Source organism: Biomphalaria glabrata, chromosome 1 (assembly GCF_947242115.1).
Source record: "Biomphalaria glabrata chromosome 1, xgBioGlab47.1, whole genome shotgun sequence".
In the NCBI taxonomy this organism is placed as follows: Eukaryota; Metazoa; Mollusca; class Gastropoda; family Planorbidae; genus Biomphalaria; species Biomphalaria glabrata.
The window spans coordinates 48,312,958-48,337,403 of NC_074711.1; the positions used below are offsets into that span (position 1 = coordinate 48,312,958).

Consider the following 24,446-nt stretch of genomic DNA (forward strand, 5'->3'; position numbering starts at 1 on the left):
ACAGTTTGCGGAATCTTTTGAACGCGAGTATAAAAATATCTCTGGAAATACAGTAACAGAAAAATGGGAACACCTCAAGTCCACCATACAAAAGACTTCCCTGGAAATCTTTGGAAGAAAAATTACAAAACAAAACGATTGGTTCGACTCTAAAGCAGCTAATTTAGCACCTGTCATCAGAGCAAAGAAAGATGCACTCGCTACTTACAAGGCAAAACCTACCCAACACAACCTGTTAAGTCTGAAAGAAGCTAGAGCCAATGCACAGAGGATAGCAAGAATCCGTGCCAATGAATACTGGGTAGAGCTCAGTGAGAATATTCAGCTCGCAGCCCAAGTGGGCAACATAAGAGGAATGTACGAAGGAATCAAAAAGGCTCTCGGACCCTCCCAAAACAAGACAGCACCTCTTAAATCAACCACTGGTGAAATTATCACAGACAAGTGCCAACAAATGCACAGGTGGGTTGAACATTACTCTGAGCTCTACGCCACAACAAGCTCAGTCTCTGATTCAGCCCTTAAGACCATCATACAGTTACCTAAAATGAACGAGCTAGATGAAACACCCACCCTTTCAGAGCTCAACAAAGCCGTAGACAACATTGCTGCCCGCAAAGCACCCGGATGCGATGGTATCCCCCCAGATCTTCTAAAACAATGCAAAACTACTCTAATCCAACCTCTACACGAACTGTTTTGCAAATGTTGGCAAGAAGGTGCAGTGCCACAAGACCTGCGGGATGCTAAAATCATTACACTGTATAAGAACAAAGTTGACAGAAGCGACTGCAACAATTACAGGGGAATCTCCCTCCTAAGTATTGTAGGCAAAGTCTTTGCTCGAGTGATACTTCCCAGGCTACAAATACTCGCTGATCGGGTCTATCCAGAATCACAATGTTGCTTTCGCTCAGGGAGATCCACGATTGACATGATTTTCTCCATCCGCCAACTCCAGGAAAAGTGCAGAGAACAAAAGATGCCTTTGTACATTGCGTTTATTGACCTGACAAAGGCCTTCGATCTTGTTAGCAGAGATGGCCTTTTAAAAATTTTACAGATAATAGGCTGTCCACCCAAGCTACTAAATGTAATCATATCTTTCCACCAAAATATGATGGGTACAGTGCAATTCAACTGTGCCAGCTCTGAAAGTTTCAGTATAAACAGCGGAGTTAAACAAGGATGTGTCCTGGACCCAACCCTCTTTGGAATACTATTTTCACTGCTAATCCACAACGCGTTTGACAAATCCACCGAAGGCATTTATCTCCATTCCAGATTTGATGGCAAACTCCTAAATATTGCCAGACTGAGGGCCAAAACTAAAATCAGAGAAACCCTCCTAAGAAATATGCTATTTGCGGTTGACGCAGCGGTAGTGGCACACACGCAAAAGGAACTTCAGTCACTAATGTCCCGCTTCTCTCAGGCCTGTAAAGAATATGGCTTGACTCTTAGCACGAAGAAAACAAATGTTATGGGACCACCTGCTACAGAACCACCCTCCATCCTCATTGACGATAACAAGCTGGACGCCGTAAACGAATTCTGCTATCTGGGATCCACAATTACAGATGACCTGTCTCTAGAAGAGGAGATAAAAAAAACGCATAGGGAAGGCTGCCTCGACCTTCGCTAGACTCAGGCCAAGAGCTTGGGAAAACCATAAGCTAACTACGGTGACCAAAATGGAAGTCTACAAGACATGCGTTATGAGTACACTGCTGTATGGCAGTGAATCATGGACCACCTACGCAAAGCAAGAGAGAAAACTGAACTCATTCTATTTGAGATGTCTCCGTAGGATCTTAAATGTCACATGGAAAGAAAAAGTGTGCAATACTGAGAACTTGCGCGATCAGGTATTCCCAGCATCTTTACAGCCCTCAGACAACGCCGTTTGCGCTGGCTTGGACATGTTTGCCGGATGGAGGTAAGGAGCATCCCATAAGTCATCCTCTACGGTCAACTCGCGACTGGCACAAGAAAAACTGGTCGCCCCCACCTCTGTTACATAGATGTAATAAAACGTGACCTCAAATCAGTGAACATCAATACTGACAATTGGGAAGACATAGCTCTAGACCGCAACAGATGGAGAGAGACAGTGACCAAGAAAGCTATGGACAGTGAAAGTACATGGGTCTCAGCTCAGGAAGAAAAACGTACAATCAGAAAAACGGCCAGCTCCACTACTACCGAAGCAAAAGCCACCTGTGCTATCTGTGGACGGGAGTGTCTCTCCAAAATAGGGCTCCACAGCCACATAAGGAAGTGTGCTCTGAGATGAACCATAGTCGTTCTACGACTGAAGGAGGCCAATGAATGAATGAATGGATGAATGATGATGATAATAGCCAAGTGGAGATTTGAGTTTAAAACCCCCTCCAATTATTTTTTTTACGATAAAACCATCGTCTTCAATATAAGACTAAACCATACAAAAGTAAATAAATTCTATTAGTGTAGGTAAGGAAGTCTTTTTTAGTCAAAAGTTACAACCGGTACGGAGGTTTGAAGCTAAAGCCACCTCTTCAATATAGAATTAAAGCAAAAGATTTCTCTCCCCCCCCCCAGCCATATATATAAATATCACTGCTCTGTTTTGTATTTGTTCTAGTTTCTTTATGTTTTCATTAGTTGAGGGGTCCCAAACAGAGGATACATATTTTATTATTGGCATAAGTTAAATAGCATTTCAGTATTTTGTTCTTGTTTGATTTGTAAAAACCCTAATGTTTTGCTTGATTTTTTTTATTATTTCATCCATTTGAAGATTCCATGATAACTTATCATTTATCAATACAGCTAGATATTTTGAAATTTTACAAAACTTATATCAACTCCTTCTGTCTGTCTCTCTGTCTGTCATAAAACGTGTACGTGTATGCGTTATTTCTCTGACACCCAATCTCGTATCAAGCTGCTATTTGCACAATTATTTCTTTTACATGCCAACGCAAGTATCAATAAAAAAAAATAAACAATTAGTTAATTAACTATTGGTAATTAATTATTTTGTTTCGTATTTCGAACAAGGGAAAGACAATTTACTTGACTGAAGTGGTGGTATTAGTTGAATTAGCTCCTTTTATAGGTCGCCTGTCTAAATGAAAACAAACAACTTATACTCTACAGTCTTCTTTTAGTTCTAGTCCCCCACGTCAGCACGAGCAGCTGTTGGTTTCAAACGAATCACATCACTACGGGATATGCAGACCTAGTTGCGACTTGACGGCTTTGTGACTGCTGTCCTGTACGAGATGCGGAAAAATATGTAGATCTAGATTCTAGATTATAAAATTTTAGTTTAAATATTTTTAGTTTAAAATTTAAATAAAATACCTTTATTCTAGATCTATATCTAATTACTACTTAACTTATTAACTTAAATATACTAACCTATCGTACTATTAAAGTAAGATGACCATACGTCCCAATTTAGGCATGACAGTCCCGCTTTGGACCGTCTGTCACGCTTTTCATAAAATGTCCGAGCGAGACAGCGAATGTCCCGCTCTCATTACAAAAAAAAAAATTAGTAAAAAAAAATAAAAACAAATCGATCAATGTCACGCAATATTTTGGATACTTTTAAAATCTTGTAGGCTACCATTAAAGGTACTTCTCACAACATTCAAAAACTTAATAGATAGATTTATTTGCAGCCGGTAAACTTACTTTTGTCTATTACTAACTGGAACAGACACAAAATAGAGCAGTGAGATTCATAACAAACGAGTATTCACAGTTGAATAGAGTAACACCTTTAGTAAAATCACTAAATTTAGAAAGCCTTCAGGAGAAGAATCAATAGTAAAGAAGCAATTATACTTAAAACATTGAACCATTATCTCTAAATACAAAAACAAAACCTAATAAAATACTCAGCATGACACAAACATTAAGGCACATTCCTCATTCCATATGCTAGGACAAATTTGTACAAATGCTCCTTTTTCCCTAGTGCTATTAGAGCATGGAATGGGGTGCCTGAGCCAGCCAGGAAAACCAGTGACTTGACAGAATTTAAGTCATTGGTTAACATGCATTACTAGATGCATGACACATAGGACGTAATCATCTTCTTTTTGGAAGTAGCGTCTGTATTACATAAGATAAGATAAGATATAGTTGTCCATAATAACAGTTTCAATCAAATGAGAAGCAATCGTTACTTAAGGTTTGGCCCCTATATAATGAACAAAGTAAAGAAGCAGGTTAATGATACCCAGTTTCGAGCCCACAATAAAGATGAAACTGTTTCCCCAGACGATACAATTCTTTGCGCCACCCTTCGTTGGAATCTGTAAAAGAAAAAGAAAAATCCCATTCGTAGATTTAGAATATAGCCGAATTCGGGCTATGGAAAGACCTTTGGTGGAGAGATTTTTAAAATTATATCCTGTTTTGAAAACATATTTCTTGTCACAAGACAAGTTTCCCCACAATAATACAAAGTTTATTTGAAAACCCGTATGCTGAATTTTGGCTGCATTTTGTACATAACATTGAGACAATACTCTATGCAGAAGTTTCTTGAGGGACAGAATATAAGTGCTCTTGCCAACGACGAATCGGTTCAGAAATGCAAGAAAAGAAGCATAAAAACATGAAACGTTTCTTCCTCAAACCATAACTTTTGGATGACACGAGTTGGTTAGTAAACGTGATGTAGCAGCGACAATTGTAAACTTTTACGAAAATTGTGCCGATTATTTTTTCAGAGAGAAAAGTGGCCTATTTGAAGGTTAACGATAGTTAACGCTTTCAGATGGATCGCACAGAAAGATGATCTATCTTGGAAAAAAGTACCGTAGTATATATAGGTCTGTGTTTATATAGGTCTGTGTTTTTATGTTCTATAATTTTCTTAACTTCTTTTATATAAAAATTTATTCTGCTTTGAAATCCCATTTCTTTTCACAAGAGAAGTTCCTCAACATAATCTTTGAAAACCATGTACTGAATTGTTGCTGCATTTTGTACACAACTCTGCGGCAATATTCCATGCAGAAGTTTATTGAGGGATAGAATGTCAGTGCTGTTGAAGTAGCTTTTGTCATTGACGAATACGTTCAGAAATGCACGAAACGAAGCATGAAAACTTCAAAAAGTTTGCCTCAAAGAAGTACGCGACTTACTATTTGGATGACGCGAGTTGGTTAGAAAAAAGGCATATAGCATCGACAATCGTAAACTTTACGAAAATTGTGCCGAGTACCGTGTATTTCAGAAAGAGTAACGGCCTATTTGATAGGTTAACGCTTTCGGATGGATCGTACAAAAAATGAGTGGAATAAGCTGTAAACATCTCGTCCTTGCCAGCTCCCAGGGAGGTTCGATGCGGAGCCCCGCCGCCAGGCATTATTTCCGGTATTTAAAAAAAAATGCGTATTCTACAATGCATTTAACCTGTTATTACAAAATTTTAGTTCAAATACCTTATCTACTATTCTTACTTAGGACTTATATCCTCCCGAACCGTTTGGCACATTGGGCAGCAATCTGTCCCCACTAAACTCTGGCAATGTTTGAAGTCTCTTCCCACTTTGTGTCCACTGCTCTGAGGTCCTCCATGAAAGTATGGCGCCAAGTTATAGATTTCCCTGTTTTCGCTTTCCTCGTAATGGCCTCCATCTCATCGCAACTCTTGGTATGCGTGATTCATTTTGTCAAGAGAACATGTGCCGCAATCCTCATGCGACGCTCAGTCACAACCTCACTAAGTGGTCGACTCCCAGTTCGGCAGAGGATTTCCTTGATTGAGACTCGATCTCTATAACTGACTCCTGAAATCCGTCATAGCCATCTTTATTTAGCGACACTTAGATTTTTTTTTCGATTTCGGCAGTTAACTTCCATGCCATTTACTGCACTTTATTAATGGAGCCCAGCGACTGGTAGAAATGTGTAACCTCTCTTGTCTTCGCTCTTGGATTTTGGTGACTGTAGTTTGCTTTAGATTTAATATCGAAAGGGGAAAATTTTATCGTTTTGGGGTTTTAAACTAAAACATCTCTGGAGTTTTTTTTTTCTTAACAAACTCAAAACCCCCTTAACTACGCTCATAGAATTAGGTGACTGAATTTTGCTTTAAAATAATATTGAATAGGGAGTTTTCACCTTCAAAACTATCTGTAGGGGGATTTTAAACTCAAAACCATCTGGAGGAGTTTTAAACTTAAAGCCCTCTAGAGGAGGAGGGTTTACACTCAAAACCCTCTTTGGCTACGCTCATAGAGTTTTGAGTGAGTAATTTCCTTTTTTTGTATATTGATGAGGTGGTTTTCAGCTTCAAATCCTGCTGGGGGGAGGGTTTTAAAGTCAAATACCTCTGGAGTGAGGGGGTTTAAACACAAAACTCCTCTTGGCTACTCTCATAGAATCTGGTGACTGACGTATGTTTTAGTCTTATACTGAAGTGGGGGTTTTATCGTAAAACATTTTGGAGGAGGTTTTAAAATCAAAATCTTCCTTGGCTATGATCTTGGAATTTGGGGATTTTCGTTTGCATTATTTTTTTGTTTTATGTAAGGGGGATTTAATTGCAAAACCCCTGCAAAGGGATTTTAAACTCAAAACCTTTACTGCATTGGGCAAATGATAATTTAATATTAAAATCTCACCTAAAATACACAAAATGAAAGCAAAAAATCAGTCACAAAATTCAATGGGCGTAGCAGGGGGGGGATTTCATTTGGGGTTGGTTGAACCCAAGAAACCCTCCACGGCTACGCTTTTGACGCTTGGTCACTGTCACCTTCTAATCTAAGAGCCAGTCTCAACAGAATAAAAAGATAAGCAAAGGGGCATCGATGATACAATTGCTACTTAATCGGTACATCTCGTGATGATAGTATTCTATTGTAATTTTTCCCCATTGTCAAGTACGCTATCAATTTATTCCTTTATTTTTACAATATTTTTCATTTTATTTACAAACTACTAATTGTTGATTGCTTGTTTACCTAATGCTGTGCCTGTAAGTGTACCTAAATTTATGTGCTAGTGTGAACAACCAAAAACTACACCCTAGACATAAAATAACAAGCTAACACATTCTCATACACACCACACTTGTCACGGTCATTGATTTGATTTGATTTTTGATTTGAGGCACATCGGCACAATTTAGGCCATGTCGTGCCTGCAGTCCCTTAAGGATCCCTCTCTCTCTAAACAACAAGGGCCAGATTCTATACAGTCATATCATTAAAATCAAGGTCTATTCACAGTTAAAATAGTAAAGGTAGTAAAAATTTAAATATTTGGTAAAAATCTAATGTAAATAGTGCATGTTCACAAATTCATAAATCAGATCTTCGTAGATAGCCCCACTACTCGGATAAAGCCCAGTACCTTCCCAGGGTCGACATTATCAAACAGTGTATTTAAATTAGTGGCTCTAAAATATTTCGCCCTGACATCCTGGTATCTGGGGCAATCAACGAGGATATGTTCCACGGTGAGGCGAGAGTCACAGTACTCACAAAGTGGGGCCTCCTCTCTCTTCAGTACAAAAGAGTGCATGATGTAGGTGTGGCCAATCCTAAGTCTGGACATGGTCGTGCTACCACGTCTTGTCAGACCCTTAGATGTGGGCCACCACCTGACATCCGCCACAATCTGCCTGAGTTTACTGTGAGTCTCAGCCTCCCATCGGTTCTGCCACTCTCGATAGGTGGCAGAGGCAATACTTTGTCTCAGGTCCGAGTCGGGAATTTGGGTTCCTGACACCGCATGATTTAGGGCTCTCTTTGCTTCTCTGTCTGCGGCTTCGTTTCCCTCAATGCCAATATGGGAGGGGACCCAGATGAAGGTGACATCCCTACGGTCGGCTGTTATTTGGTCCAACAGCTTCAGGCTCTTATGTACCAATGGGATGTCAGTCTTCATCCGCCCCAAAGCTTGCAATGCAGATTTGGAGGCGGAGCAGATTATAAATTTCCTCCTTTCTGATGCTTTTACGGCCATAAGTGCAAGCAATATTGCGTGCAATTCGGCCGTAAAGATGGAGCAGCCATCGGGGAGTCTACGGGAGATTGTTTTGTTCCGAAAGGAGCAGGCACACGCGACCTTTCCCTCCATTTTGGATCCGTCTGTGTAGATGGTGCCACAATCTCTGTAGCTCTCCTGCAGTTCCCTAAAGTGGATTTGTAGTATGCTTGGGTCTGTATTTTCTTTTTTGAAATTAAGGAGGGATAAATTTAATTTGGGTTAATTAATTAGCCAAGGAGGGTTCTGAGGGGTTTCTATTTTAGAGATTTGGTCAATGGGTGGGGTTAAATTTTGGATGGGTTCTCTCATTCGAAGGCCCAACGGCTGTAAAACGTTAGGCCTTCGATTGTATAATTCTACCTCTGTGGGGTTAAATATGGAGTCAAAAGCAGGGTTCGTGGGGTTGGATTTTAGCTTGACTATATACTGCATTGCAAGCTTTTTCATTCTTATATCCATGGGGAGTTCTCCAGCCTCCACATGGAGACTTGGGATAGGTGATGTACGAAACGCGCCGAGACAGAGACGCAGGGCAGCATTTTGTATTGGTTCCAGTATTTTTAGGTACGACTTCCTTGCTGCTCCATATATTATGGATCCGTAGTCTAGCTTGGATCGAATTAGACTCCGATAAAGCAGCAGCAAGGTATCTCTGTCAGCTCCCCAGTCCGTATGGCTGAGTACTCTTAGTATGTTTAATGACTTTTGGCATTTCTTCTTAAGTTCCTTAATGTGGGGGAGAAAATTAAATTTGGAATCTAAGGTGAGGCCTAAAAATTTTGTAGTTTTCACGACAGGGATCTTCTTTTTGTGTATAAATAGTTCAGGGTCTGGGTGGAATCCCCTTAGATTACAAAAATGCATACTAAATGTTTTGGAGTCTGAGAATTTGAAACCATTATAGTTTGCCCAACCCTGAATTTTGTTTAAACATAACTGTAATTTTCTTTCTAAGGTGTTCATGTTTTTCCCATAAGTAAGAATGACAAAGTCATCAACATACAAAGAGCACTCTATGCCAGGGGACAGCGCATTTATGATGCTATTTATTTTAATGTTGAACAGGGTGACTGACAGAATGCTGCCCTGGGGTACACCCATTTCCTGGTCATGAGTGTCAGAAACGGAGTTGCCCACTCGAACCTGAAATTTTCGATCTTTCAGGAATTCCTCCACAAAACGGGGGAGGTGTCCCTTAAGCCCCATAAGCGCCAGGTCACGTAGAATGCCATGTTTCCAGGTTGTGTCATAGGCCTTTTCTATATCGAAGAATACAGCTACTAGATGTTCTCTTCTGAGTAACGCATTTCTAATATAAGCTTCCAGCCTTACCAGGTGGTCAGTTGTTGTCCGCCCCTGCCGGAATCCGCACTGGTAGTTTGAGATCACTTTATTCCTTTCCAGGTACCAGACCAGCCTACTGTTAATCATTCTTTCCATGGTTTTGCAGATGCAGCTTGTTAGTGCTATTGGTCGATAGTTAGCTGGGTCAGAGCCGTCTTTAGGTATCGGTATAACTGTGGCTTTCCTCCAGCTGTTTGGGAAAGCGCCTGTTTGCCACACACAGTTATAGACCCCTAGCAGGACTGCCAATGATGGTTCGGGAAGGTGCTTGAGGAACTGGTAATGGATTTCGTCTTCTCCAGGCGCTGTGTCATGTGACTTGTCCAGCGATTCCCTCAGTTCCTCAAGCGAGAACGGTTTGTTGTAGTCTTCATTGTTCTCTGACCTGAAATCAATGGGGTGTCTTTCCTCCCTGGTTTTGACTTTTTGGAACTCTGGCGTGTAGTGTGCAGTGGATGATTTTTCTGCTATTGAGGATGCAAGGCAGTCAGCTATTTCTCTGGGAAGGATTCTTTATAAATGCAGCCAGTCGTTTTTTCCTATCGCCAATAGCACTTTTGCAAGCTGTATCAAACCATGGTTTGCTAGGCCGTTTTGGATTTGCAGAGGTTAGGGGTACACCTTTCCTGGCTATACTTAGTAGCTTTCTAGCAAAGGTATCAGCTGGGTTCTGTTCATGGAGGATATTTTCTGTGATATCCTCGGAGCATCTTTTTTGGAATTGTTCCCAATCGGCCTTATTCAGTTTCCACCGCTGAGGTCGTCCCAATGAAGGGAGATTGTTAGTAATGATGATTGGGAAGTGATCACTTCCCCGTAGATCATTGCTAATTGACCATTTAAAATCGTCCAGAAGTCCGGTGACGCATACGGTGAGGTCAATGCATGTGAGTGATCCAGTTCCTGGGTGCAAGTAGGTCGGTGATGCATCATTAAGTATGCATAAATCATGTTGGAGGAAGATATCCTCCAGCATACGACCTCTTGTGTCGGTATTGTTGGATCCCCACATGGTGTTATGGGCATTGAAATCCCCAAGGATTAAATAAGGCCGGGGGAGTTGTTTCAATAGGTCCTCCATGTCTATTCGGTTTAATGGAGCGCCTGGTGGTAGATACTGGCTGCAGCAAGTGATAACCTTGTGAAGGGTTATCCTAGCTGCTACGGCCTGTAGTGTGGTCTGTAGTTCTACCCTCTCATGGGGGATGCTATCCTTCACAAGGATACAGACTCCACCTGATGCTCTCTCTGCATCCTCAACATTCTTGCTATAAGCACGGTAGCTTCGGAAGCTGATGCAATCTTTCAGAAATGTTTTCTGTAAGCAGACAGCTACAGGAGTCTCAGAGTCCATCAGTAGCTGCATTTCCTCGTAATTGGCCTTGAGGCCTCTACAATTCCACTGTATAATTCTGGAATCCATGGCTTATTCTAGATGACCTACTTGGAGCTATTTGGCCTTGGGAGGCCCCCGGAGGGGTTTCCCTTTATTCCAGTGACCTTGGTATTTTTATTCTTGGCTTTAGATGGAGAGGAGGACAACCCCCTTTTGGGGGAAGTCTTTCTCTCTGGAGAGGGGGGATCCCTCTGGTTAGAGCGGAGGTCATTTCCTCCTCTCTCGCCTCGGGCATCCTCTCCGCTTTGATTTCTCCCATTAGGGAGTTGGTCAACCTCTAATTCGGTAGAGGTTGGGGTGTCTGGCTGGGTTCTCTGAGGAGAACCTTTGTCAGACATGATGTCTCCGGGTTCTCCCGGAGTATTGGTTTTGACATGCTGCTTAGTCTCCATGCTCTCATCAGCGAGCACAGAGAACCTGTTCTTTAGCATGACAACAGGGCTTTCTTGTTTCTTCAGAGGTGTGTTCTTTGGCGGTGTTTTCTTCTGAGTTGGAGGAGGAGGAGGGGGTGGTGGGGTCAATGTGTCCGTCTGTGTGGCTATGGATCTTCCTATCTTAGCAACAGCCTGGGCGTAGGTCTTTGTCAAGCCGAATTGGCCCTTGGGTAGGGTCAGTACAGCCGATTTCGCCTGGCTAAAGGTACATCCATTTCTTGCCTTGTACTCCTGCACGACAACCTCCTGTTTCCACACAGGGCAGTCCTTGGAGTAGGCTGAGTGGCCAGCTTGACAGTTTGGGCACTTGAACTGGGCTGTGCAGCCCTTGTCCTCATGACCCTCTCCAGCACATCTGGCACACACAGTGTTCCTCTAGCAGACTGCCGCGCCGTGTCCATAACCCTGGCACTTGAAGCACCTCATGGGGTTAGGTATGTAGGGCCTCACTGGAACTCGTAGGTATCCTGCCTTCACATACTCTGGCTGTGTCCTAGTTCCGAATGTGAGGATAATAGTGGCGGTTTTGACCTCCTCACCATCCCTGCGCCTGGTAATTCGCCGGGCATGGGTGACTCCTTCAATGCCCTCCACTATTTCCTTCTCGGAACATTCCAGTAGGTCCCTAGAGCTGATTACACCTCTGCTGGTGTTCAGACTCTTGTGTGGCATGACTTCCACTTGGAGATCACAGAGTCTTCTGCATCTTAAAAGCCCATCAGAGTGTGTCTTGCCATCTACTTCTACAAGAAGTTCCATTGATTTGTGTAGCTTAGACAAACTCTTGGGCTCTCCCACTACTGACTTGAGTCCCTTATAGATAAGGAAAGGGCTCAGCTTTGTCAGACTTTTCCCTCCTCTGTGCACCTGACCACCAAAAATGATGGCCAGGTAGTACAGCTTTTTGTGGCCTCCTCCTTTTTTGCCTCAATACGGCGTCTCTTGCCCAGACTTAAATCTGGGGCAAGTAGTTTGTTGGGTTTTCTTTTGTCCTTGTATATTCTTGTTAATTCGGCACCTGTGCTCCCCACCCGCCATCGAGTCCAACAAAGGGACGGGCCATTCGGAAGTCCAGAATGAGCCCGCCAGGGCTACACAGGTGCTATACTCAGTCAGCTGCTGCATCGGACATGTATCCGATACAGCAGCTCCCTGATTGACCCTCCAGCCACCGCCCTGCATGACCAGCCGATTGACCCAGAGCGGGCCATCTGGGCCTCAGGTCTAGGGGAACTTGGAGCCAATGTATTGTGTTGTGGTAGTTTATCCTCAGATAGCCACCACTCAAACACCAGGATCTCTTCGCAGTCCACGGCAAACGGACTGGTCTAGGACGTAGTGAGATATTTAGAGATAAGGAGACAGAGTGATGATCAATGAAGGCAGAAGGAGGAAAAGAGGAGGCAGACACAATGATAGAAAAGAAGTAGGGCACTTTTGAGCTCCAAAAGTGCTAAGGAAAGAGGAGCGCAGTTTAACGTCAAGTCTCGGGACGGGTCACGGTCATTAAAGATACTGAGGTAGAAGATGAGGACATTAACATGAAATTGAGACCATGATGGTGGAGTGCGACCCAAGCAAATGTTTGGATGTATGTCAGCCTGAAAAAAATTGTAACGTTTCTCACTATTCATGCTCTCTGCAAACTGCTCCACACGACAACACCAACTTTAAGAACTTGACAACTCTGGGCGTCCAAATAGCGTAAAAAGAATGTCCAATATATCACAGCCAACACTGTACAATTGGCAACACGTTACACGACTGTACAAATATTTCTTCGTTAACAACCGTACCGCCGTATCAACTCTTGCACTGGCCTCTCCGCCTCGTCCCGATTAGCACTGGTTAAATTGTCATGAATGACCTCACACACTCGTTGTGTCGGATTCAATTGCAGATCAAGATCAAGACGCCGTCTCGTACTAGCGAGGTTTCTTGACTGTACTTGATAGTACTCCGCACCGTCGTAAAGTGCCGTACAGAACCACACCGCTGAACCAAATGTCTGTGCTGAACCGTTTAGATGTCCACGTATGGTTCGAGATGACCGCATTCCCTTTATGATTTTTTATGTACTGAACCCAACTGTCTTGAACCCGGACTGTACTGGGCCGTCTGACCGTGATACCTACAACGAAAAATCGCTCGACCTTTCTTTTGGTTAATCACATTCCCACGTGCCTGGTGTCTAGATGTTTCTTGAAACTTCGCCAGTCATCGCTGTTGACTCGTCACGGTTGACCGCTCGTCTAGCGTTGGCCAGTGCGATTTGCGTCGGTTGACTACACACATACCACTACCCCCCCCCACCACTAGGTTTATAACATATATATGTATGAACACGAGAAAAACAGAAACCTAGACAGAGAACTTCTGTTACGTCGTCTTAACTTAATGGACCTCATTCACCGATCGTAAACAAACATTTTGTCACGTGATAATATTGATAAAACAATGGGAAAAAATGTCACGTGCCAGCCATTGTGTATTAAAAATTATACCGTAATTTGTATAGAAGAGATAGAGAATCACCCCCGAAATGCTTAAGCATGTAGGGGGGAAAGGAAGGGCCGTGCTCTTGGCATTCGTAAATAAAACCTGGGCAGATGGTGATCTGCCCAGGGCCTGGAAATGTGCCACCATTATTCTATACCAAAAAAGGGAAAAGATGCTTCCACTGCTGAGGGCTACAGGCCCATCTCACTCACATCTTGTGTGGGAAAGATGGCTGAAAAAATGGTAAATGGGCGTCTGGTTTGGTACCTTGAGAGTGCCCGTCTTATAGCTCGAGAACAGGCTGGTTTTAGGGCTGGAATGTCCGCTATAGACCAAGTCAACATCTTTGTGCAGAGCGTAGCAGATGGATTCCAAAGGACCGAAAGCATATACGCAGTCTTCATTGACTTAAAGCAGGCATATGATAAAGTATGGCGGCCTGGTTTGCTTCATAAGATAAGAGCCGTGGGGGTGCGGGGACGGATATATTACTGGATTAGAGACTTCCTACAAGAGCGTACAATAAGAACAAGGATGTACAGAGAAGTCTCAGGGGAAATGACCCTCGAGCACGGCCTCCCCCAGGGCTCCGTCCTGTCATGCGCCCTTTTCACGGCCTTCATAAATGACCTACCGGCTCAGCTAAAATGCCAAAAGCTGCTATATGCTGATGATATTGTCCTTTGGAAATCCGGAAGGAGCGCAACCTCCATACAAAAAGTGCTACAAGAAGATCTCCATACGCTCTGCTCATACACACAAAAATGGAGGCTAGAAATAAACACCTCCAAGACGGTCTATTCTATGTTCACGCTCGGGACTGGCATTCTCGGGCAACCTTTCCGGCTCTCCCTCAACGGAGTGGCTCTCAGCATGGAAAAGCTACCCAAGTACCTTGGTGTAACTTTAGATCGCATATGATAAAGAACTAAAAATGTGTGAGCACATCCAGGATGTTGTAAAAAAGGCCTCAGGGAAACTTAGCATTGTGCGGAAGCTGGCATCCACGAAGTGGGGAGCCCGAGCAGACATGCTCCGATCCCTGTATTTAGGAGCAGTCCGATCACAGATAGACTACAGCCGACCTGTGCAAATTTATGGCTCTAGGACTGCTCTTGAACAACTTGATAAAATACAGTCCCAAGCATTAAGATTCGACTGTGGAACCTTTAGGACAAGTCCAGTAAATGCGGCTGAAATAATGGCTAATATAGGTCCACTAAACCTTAGGAGGGAAAGGTCAGTACTGACCTGCTATGAGCGGTATAAAAGGCTGGATGAATACCTCCCAGCTAGAAAACTAGTGGATGGTTGGAGATGCAGAAGACGTATCCAGATGCAGTCTTTTATGCATCATGCCACTAGAATATCTGATGAAGCTGGCCTCTCCACCAACCGACAAAACATTCAACGCTTTCATCCCCTTCCCCCTTGGTGTCGCCCAAAAACCCCAGAGATACGCTTGAAATTAGTAGACCCTAATGCCACTAAGCAAAGCCGTTCATCTAACGACCTTCAAATCCTAGCTCTGGAGACCATTAATACCTTCAAGCCCAGTGCTATTTTTGCATACACTGACGGGTCGGCATCAATAGATTCTGGAAGAGCAGGCTATGGAGCCTACATCGTCTTTCTTCGCTCTTACACAGACAAAATCTTTGGACCATGTGGTAGTATTTGCAGTTTTGATGCGGAGACCATGGCAGTCTGTGAAGCCTTAAAAGTCATTGACTCTCAACTCGGCGAGGGACATTTGAGGGCAACACAGATTGTTGTGGTCACTGACTCAAAATCTGTACTACAGGCTTTGCAAAGCCCCGGACCATGGCCCCGAAATATCAGCACTGTCATCATGGCTTCACATAACATTAAACAACGCTATGGCACCCCTGTAATAATGCAGTGGATACCGAGTCACATAGGTGTGACTTGCAACACATTTGCAGACTCTTTGGCCCACCAGGGAGGGCAAATTCCACCCACTGATCAGGCTGTGAGCTTTCACCAAGCCCTGGCTATAATACAAAAAACAGAAATGGAAAAGTGGTTTGAGTGCTGGGACAAGTCCCAAAAAGCCCGTGGAGTCTGGGAGCGCATGAGGCGCCCTAACCGCACTTCCCCTTGGTGGAGGCTGTCCAGGCCTGAGCAAGCTATTATAGCACAGTGCCACTGTCCTGTTGGCTCATATTTCTCGCGACTATGGCCAAATTTTGATTCACGGTGCCCCCGCTGCGGGGAAGAAGAGGAAACCGTGCCTCATATTCTGTTTGACTGCCCCAGACTTGCTGATCTACGTCTCGACAGGTCTGGGAAACCCAAAATTCTCGACCTGTATGGCGACATTTATGCACTACGCAAGACAGCAGGGTTTCTGTCCAGGGCTTTTGCAAGAGAGGATTTGAGCCTCTCAAGCCCTCACTCTAATGGAGTTTGATGATGATGATGATGATAGAGAATCACGTGGCTAAATGTTGTTTGTTTACTTTTGGTGAATGAGGTCCATTAAGCTCTCATACCAAATAGGTGTCCGGCCCAAGTATTACATTCTGGTGATTACGTTTTATCCTTACATTGCCAGTGTTTTTTGTGCGCACGACTTTTTAAAACTTAGCCTAGATAGAGACGTTCCAATCAGTGGCGTCACTAGGGGGGTGCGGTCCGCACCGGGTGACACCCGATAGGGGGTGACAACTGAGTGAAAAAAATGTACTTTTCCAAAAAAAAATAATTAAAAGTATTAACTACAAATTGTGACAGGAGCAAGATCATAAAGCATAAGAAAGGTTGAATAAACCTTTTCTGAATGAAGAAAACATCAATAGCAAGATTTTCTTGTTTGGTAAACAGTGGGCATGTACACAATGAGAAACTCGCGAGAAGAGTAAAGAACATTTATCAGGTTTTCAAATTTGGAACATTTTGGCAGCCGAATTTTGGCTTCAAAAATTGACTGTAAGTCATTGTTATGATTAAAGTAAGATGGGAAAACAGAGGAGCATCTTGCACTTATAGATGGGAAAACAGAGAAACATCTTGCACTTATAGATGGGAAAACAGAGAAACAGCTTGCACTTATAGATGGGAAAACAGAGGAACATCTTGCACTTATAGATGGGAAAACAGAGGAACATCTTGCACTTATAGATGGCTTACTATCGCATTGTTTCTAACAAAGCAAAAGTTGGTATTTGGTGGCGAATCGAAGAAGACTTTTCACAAATAATGGAATTTTTTTCTTGGGATTGGGGAAATAATATCCAAATATTACCTAGTGCTAAAATGATAACTTATACAATTGCAAGGCAGCGATGCCAAAAAAAAAAAGTTACTTTCCAAGCTTGTACCAAAACTCAGAGAACCACTTAAGGGATATACTTATCAGAGATCAGAGACATAAATGCTGTAAGGTACTCTGGTATTACGTATTACAGCACATCTAACATGGATATCTGAAGTTGTAAGATATATTAATAGTAGTAATGGTAATGTTGGAATGACAGAAATGTTGTAGGATATTCTTCTTGAAGTGGACAAAAAGCTGATGGTATCAGTTCTGATAATTTAAAACGCCTGGAAAGAGATAGGCTTAGGGATGAGCTCAGGGACAATGCAGGGACTTGGTTATGCAGCTACAATGTCAAGGATTCATGAAGAAGTGCAAGCAGTATTAAATGAAGAACATAAAAAGAAACTTGAATGGATGTGTACACCGTTAACTTAAGCTATGTGGTCAAAATTCTTAATCAGAAAATACATTCTCGGTTTTCTAGAAAAAAAAGTTTTCTTTCTTTGCCGCTGCTACCAATCGATGGGATATTTGAATTAATGATAGAGTGTCATACACTAGCGGATCCAGAACTTTGGAGTGGGGGGGGGGGCGTTTTTTTTCCAAACCCTAACGCCCAGTAAACCCTAACCCTTTGCATAAACGTGCGTACACCACATATATATATATATATATATATATATATATATATATATATATATATATATATATATATATATATATATATATATATATATATATATATATATATATATATGAGAAAAAAAAGCGCAGCATTTCTCAACCTTAGGCGAAAAACAAAACAACTGGGGCAGCGCTAGAAGGTTCCATAGTGGGTTTCGGGGCAAAGCCCCGACGCCAAAAGCGTTTTCTTGCTTTTTTTCACTGCAGAAACGCATTCTCCTGACATATACAGCTCATTATTTATCAATGGAGTTCGGGGCGAAGCCCTGTCGCCAAAAGCGTTTTTTTGCATTCTTCACTGCAAAAACGCATTCTCCTGACAACTACAGCTCATTATTCATCAGTGGGGTTCCGACGCCAAAAACGTTTTCTTGCATACTTCATAGAAGAAACGCATTCTCCAAAAAAGGACCTTTTGAATAATGTTGTACTTGAAAAATATTCTAATATGAATTTATAGGCCCTTTATACATTGCAAATAAAACACGATTTGTTCCTTGAGAAGATAAGATACCCCACATATTTAGATTTGGCTTTGAGGATCGCCGCCGAAAAAAGAATTATTCGATAAATAATATTCAATAAAATTGAAGTATAAATTGTGAGTTATAGTCCCAAGTTTGTTTAACTAGAAAAATTTCAGATTGAGTTAAGGTTGGGAAATGGCGACTTAAAAAAAAAAAAATTAAAAAATAAATGGGTTTAGAGCTCATCTCAATCATGACTCTTATACTAAAAATTTCGTTTGAATTCTAACTTTCTTAAAATAATTATGATAAATTCATGTGAAATTACATAAACTATGTCTGGAAATGATAGGGGCGGTAGAGTGAAAACGATTAATCCTCTCTCCTTTAATAATTTCTGCTAAAGATTGCATTTGGCATTAAAGAATAGGAGTGGGACGACTCAACAAATTTTGTTCACAAACTATGATTCTCCATAAAAATAGGACCGCCCCCCCCCACTAAGAGGGCTAGAGTGGGAGGGCAGTACATGCAATCATCCTCCCCCCAACCCCACCGAATCGGCCAAGATATCAGAAGGGGATTGACATAATATAAAATTTATATATTAATTGAATTAACTTTGTTCACAAACTATGATTTCTCCATAAAAGTAGGACCGCCCCTCCCACTCAAAGGATTTAGGTGGGAAGGGTAGTAGAGGTATTCGCCCTCCCCCCCCCCCCAATCGGCAAACAGGGAACGACATAATATAAAGATCGGTTAAAATATCAATAACAAGTTTTAATCATATAGATATTTAATAGTTTCTGTTAGCAAGCTGTGATTTCTACAAATAAATTGGACCGCCCCCCCCCACTCGAAAGTGTATGGGTGGAGGGGCGGGATTGATACCATCGCCCCCTACCGACCCCACCAAATCGGCCAACATACTAGGGGGGGGGCGAAATAATCTAAAAATAGGTTGAAATATAAATAATTAGCATATATTATTAACATAAGTAATAAATTCGTATAAAAATTGTGTGAATTCTATACTAAAATTCGTCCGCCCCCGAAAGGTGGGGTCGGCCGAGTGGGGGGCGATCGCCCCTACCGCCCCCCCCCCTGGATCCGCCAGTGGTGTCATAGGAACAACTCGCTGGTGTGCTGTCATGTATCAGTTTTAGAACCCCTGTAATATTTGGTGACTAGTAGTCACTGAATTATTCCGTGCTAACACCACGAGATTTTGTCTACTGATCGGGGACTGACCACGAGGTGGACATCTCAGTTGTTTTATGTCTCTTGTAGATGGAGGAGCGTTATTATCTTCTTAGGTATATTGTATGAGCACCGAGTAATTATTATGTAGTATGCAGTTCTTTTCATTGGATTATTATTGACCATAGTTTGTGATGGCTTATGATGCCAATATCTTTTGTGATTTATTTGATATGTAATAAATTTATGTCTGCTACCAGTGTGTTTATCAGTAATTCTAAATGTTGTCGTTGGAGACTTTAGTATACAACTGTGTTGTTACGCACTTGCAAAATCTAGTGCGTCTAATAAAGTATCTAGTTAAGAAGAGCATTACAGCCGTACCAGAAGAGGTACCTACAACATACACGACATTCGCGTCATCACGCCTATAATAGCAACTAGGCTGTGACATGTGCTCATCGTTAGACCCATGAAAGAACGATTTTATAAAAGTGTGACGGCAAAAATCTTTGCCATCACTCTGAAAACACAAACACTAGCGCAAAGACAACTACCAGCTGTCTGTGAATACATGCATACCTTTCATTGCTTGACTTTCTTGTTTGCAGATGTACTGAGGAAAAAGTCAACTAAACACAAGAGTACCTTCAAATTTAAGTGTTCATTATTGGCAAAGTGGTGGCTAAGCTAGAGCACTTTAACATTGACTCTACGAAATATGTGAAGTTTGCTCAAAATGTTATTGAGATAACTTTTGTCAAATTAAATTAGCATGTAATTGCAACAGAAAAATAAGTTTTAACAAAATGAAAGTATCAGGAAAGTAATCTTAAGATGCCGGATTCACTATTCAAATAGAGAACAAGAGGTTAATACTGAGTGTATCTATCTCTTCTACACTGAGCCAGACGACAAGATATATGTGAACATAAATACAAAACTAGAATACTAGAATGCAGTAAAGTTTTGAAGGATGTCAACGAATCTCTACCATCCCTTGATTTAAACCTTTAACTGTTTCATGCCAAATGCATGTCTACGTGACGTCATGTGAAAAGAAGCTTTGCAAAACTAAAGTTAATTAACAACTATTAATAACCTTTGAAAAACGAATTTCAAATCAACCAATTCTGTCCATTGAAAACGAAGTCGCAAAATATATTGAGTTTAAAGTTATTTATAAGTTTTCAAATTTGAATTTCTGAAAAGGAAATTTAAATTTTTATTTTGTAAAGTTATTGTACACTTTTAATGTTAAAAAATATTTTCTTTTCAAGTTTTTGTACCGATCAATATACTTTTCATAAATTTGCATTTTTTTTCATTATTCGTGCTCAGAAAGCTACCACTATAATGTTAAAAAGTTTCTACTAAGAGCTGGTTTACTTAGGAAAGCATGTTCAGTTGATGTTTAATTTGTTTATAATTTAAAAATCGTAAATGTTAATGTATGCAGTAATTAACGATAATACGTCAGAGAAAAAAAAATAGAATCGATATTCATTTAAACGTTTCGTAACAGCAATCAACGAACTGTATTATTATTGCGCAAAAAATAAGTAAACAACGAGAATTTTTTTTTATTGGGAACAATAAGTGGAACGCTAGGGGGGTGACACCCTGATCTTACCGCACCGGGTGACACCCACCCTAGTAACGCCACTGGTTTCAATATACTTATAATATAAGATCTTTATATATAATTCTCTTCTTCCCTAATCAGGTCAGATGAGAAGTAAATGGGAAGATCACTCTCTTATTTCTGCGGATAGTCACCCCACGAAAAAAAACAAGCGGGGGGGGGGGGGGGAAGAACACGTTTTCACACGGATAATAAGTGAAATTTAAGAGTTTATATTAGAAAATAAATTCGTCTTTGCATTTTATTCATCCTTTACTAGGTACAGTATTACTTTACGAGCCTTGCGTGTAGCGAAGTCGTACAGTACATCTATTTCTAACATAGATCACAATCAATAGCAAAAATTACCAAATGTTTCAATCTTTATACGAGAATTGTTGACCTCAAGTAATTCTTCATTAGTTTGAGGCGCGAAAAGCTTCTTTCACCACATTACACAATTACGGCTGATGCATAATGCCGCGCAAAAGATTGGCCTTTTCCATATTGAATGACAATTTTTGTGTATATATTTCCGTATATTTTAAGGACTTTTTCGTATATTTTGCGATTTTGGGAGATTTCCAGGAGCTCCTGGTAAATCGACAGGAGTGCGCGGGAAATCTGTTATAAGTTATAAAATGGTTTAATTTAATAATTAATACACCATGAATTAGCGCGTGTTCCATGAAAGTGCGGATCCTTCGGTCACATAGGTTGCAGTGGCCTAAGACCGACCCTGCAAAATAGCGGCGTATACTATGCCGCCGGTCGACTAGTATTTATAATAAGACAAGGTATTGTACTTACAATTAGAGCACACAACTCCAGCGACTGAAGTTTTCTTGGAACAAACGTGAGTATTATCACTTTTGGTGACATGGCATTCATCTAGTGTAGATTCATTTCCCAAACATTTGATACGGTAATACCCTTTAATTATATCTGTTCCACCAAAGAAGTTGGTCTGTGAATAGAGATTGCCAACTTTTAGTCATACTCTAACCTATCGTAATATCGGTTCTGTGAATAGAGAAGTCGACTTCACTGTCTTTTTCAGTCCCATCAAATTAGATGATGGTATGTGAACTATCTATCTCTCTCTTTCCCTCTCCCTCACTCCCTTTCCCTCTCTCTCTCCCCTCCCTCTCCCTCCCTCTCTCTATCTCTCTCTCTCTCTATCTATCTATCTATCTATCTATCTATCTATCTATCTATCTATCTATCTATCTATCTATCTACCTATCTATCTATCACTCTATTACGGGTGCACGGGATAGTACTATTTGATATTCAACCGGAGCCGGATTAACCCGATAGTAAAATATGATATTAAACCGGATACCTTTGTCTTGTAAATAGCTTGTGATGCTGAGCATTTTGCTAAACTGTTAAATAACATTCCTATATTCTTTTTTTTCCCTTTTATTTACCTTTTTGTTTTAAACTCTATTACTGATTGATGAATTAAAGCTTAAACTCAAAACTGAGTCAAAACCCATTTACCTATGCTCATAACATTTTTTTTTTTATATTGAAGAGGTATTTTTTAGCTTCAAACCCTACTGAAAGGGGGGGGGGGTTAAACTCAAAACCCTTTGGCTACGCTCATAGAAATTTGAGTGTGTAATTTGCTTTATTTATATTGAATAGGGGGTTTTAAAAATCAAAATCTTCCTTACCTGTGCTCTTGGAATTTGGTGATTGTCGTTTGCATTTTTTTAGTTTTGTTTTTAGAAGAGAGGGATTTAACTCAAAAACCCCTGGTAGAGGGTTTTAAACTCAACCCCCCCTGGCAGGGGGTTTTAAACTCAAAACCCCCTGGTAGGGTTTTTTAAAACTCAAAACCCCTTGGCTGCGCTGGGGCAAGTGATGGTATAGTATTAAAATGTCACCCAAAATAAACAAAATCAAAGCAAAAAATGAGTTACTGAAGTCCGATCCCCCCCCCAAGAACCCCCCCTGGATACGCCCATGTAATGTTGAGATCTATGTTTAGATCTACAGTTATATAGTTCTAACAGCATTAGGAAAACAAAATATAGAAGAAAAAAACTCATGAACTGTATTATTGCGCAAAAAAATAAGTAAAGAACGAGAGTTTTTTTAAAATTGGGAACAATAAGTGGAACGCTAGGGGGGGGGGTGACACCCTGATCTTACCACACCGGTTGACACCCACCCTAGTGACGCCACTGGTTTCAATATACTTATAATATAAGATATATTATAATAAGACAAGAAACGCTACCCAAAAAAAAAAAGACTATGTGTTCGACAGATTTTAACAACCCGGTCAGACGGATGTAGTGGGCCAACACACGTTGTTCTAGAGTGGTGTATCTAATTGATGGTGATGACCATCACGCGTTTTTTTTCCCTGGACATAGGAAATAGTGTTGAGTCGTCAGGCAAAAACAAACAGACAAACAAACAACACATTGGCATGTTCAGTCAAGCATGTAGATCTATTATATCCGTACATTAGTTACGAGGTCAAGTGTTTCTTAAATAATAATAATAATAATAATAATAATAATAATAATAATAATAATAATAATAATAATAATAATCTTTATTATCCGTAAGGAAATTTGTCTTACAATTTGTGCATTACACCAAACAAAAAACATTATAAGAAACCAAAGTGTACATTTACACCAGACTCACTCATAATTTACATGTGACAAAGTTTATACCAGATTGTTCTTATTTAATGATTTGATTGCCAGGGGAACAAAAGAGTGTTTGTGTCTGTTTGTCTTTGCTATCGGTGTCTTGTATCTCTTTTGTGATGGTAAAATCACAAAATCCTGACACAAAGGGTGATTCTTTATTTCGAGGATCTTGTTAGCTTTTTTATAGATGTTTATCTCAAACAACTGCCCAAATAGGGTTTGTTTTTTGCCAATGATTTTGCCAGCAGCATTTAGGATTCTATAAAGTTTATTTTTATTTTTAATGCTCAGATTGCCATACCAGGCAGTGATATTGAAACTTAAAATATTGCAGATGTGAGCGTGATAAAACATAGCCAAGGCCTTTTCGCTAACATTAAACGAGGACAGTTTTCTTAGTAATCGTAATCTTTGCTGCCCTTTTTTGCTGATATAATCAGTATTTGCAGTAAAATTTAGTTTATTGTCTAGGATAGTATCAAGGTATTTAAAGGTTTGCACAATTTCAATAGTCTCTCCAGCTACAGAAACAATATCATTTTCCTTCTTGTCCCTACGAAAATCGATTGTCATTTCTTTGGTTTTTTTTTACATTTAATAATAAAAAATTATCTTTACAGTATTTTTCAATGTGTTCTATTTCTTTGAAAAACTCCAGCATATTATTTCTTAGATTGTTAGATACAATTGTGGTGCATTTGTTTTAATTCTTTTATGCAATTTTAAACTCGATCGATCGTTTGAATAATTTGTTGTGGGAATATTTTTTTTATTTTGTATCGGGTATAGACTCCCAGTTGGAAAAGTTGCTTTCGTGTTCTTTT

The 24,446-nt window shown here is 40.7% G+C and overlaps 1 protein-coding gene across 2 annotated transcripts in view; it reads right to left on the reverse strand.

The window, feature by feature from the left end:
- The window catches only part of LOC106071380 (lysyl oxidase homolog 2-like), a 242,452-nt gene that overhangs the window by 183,796 nt on the left and 34,210 nt on the right, over window positions 1-24,446 (reverse strand). For both annotated transcript variants that reach the window (XM_056040734.1, XM_056040726.1), the window contains exon 4: window positions 21,755-21,911. In XM_056040734.1, the coding sequence (XP_055896709.1) occupies window positions 21,755-21,911 (157 nt within the window). The remainder of the gene's footprint in view (window positions 1-21,754; window positions 21,912-24,446) is intronic.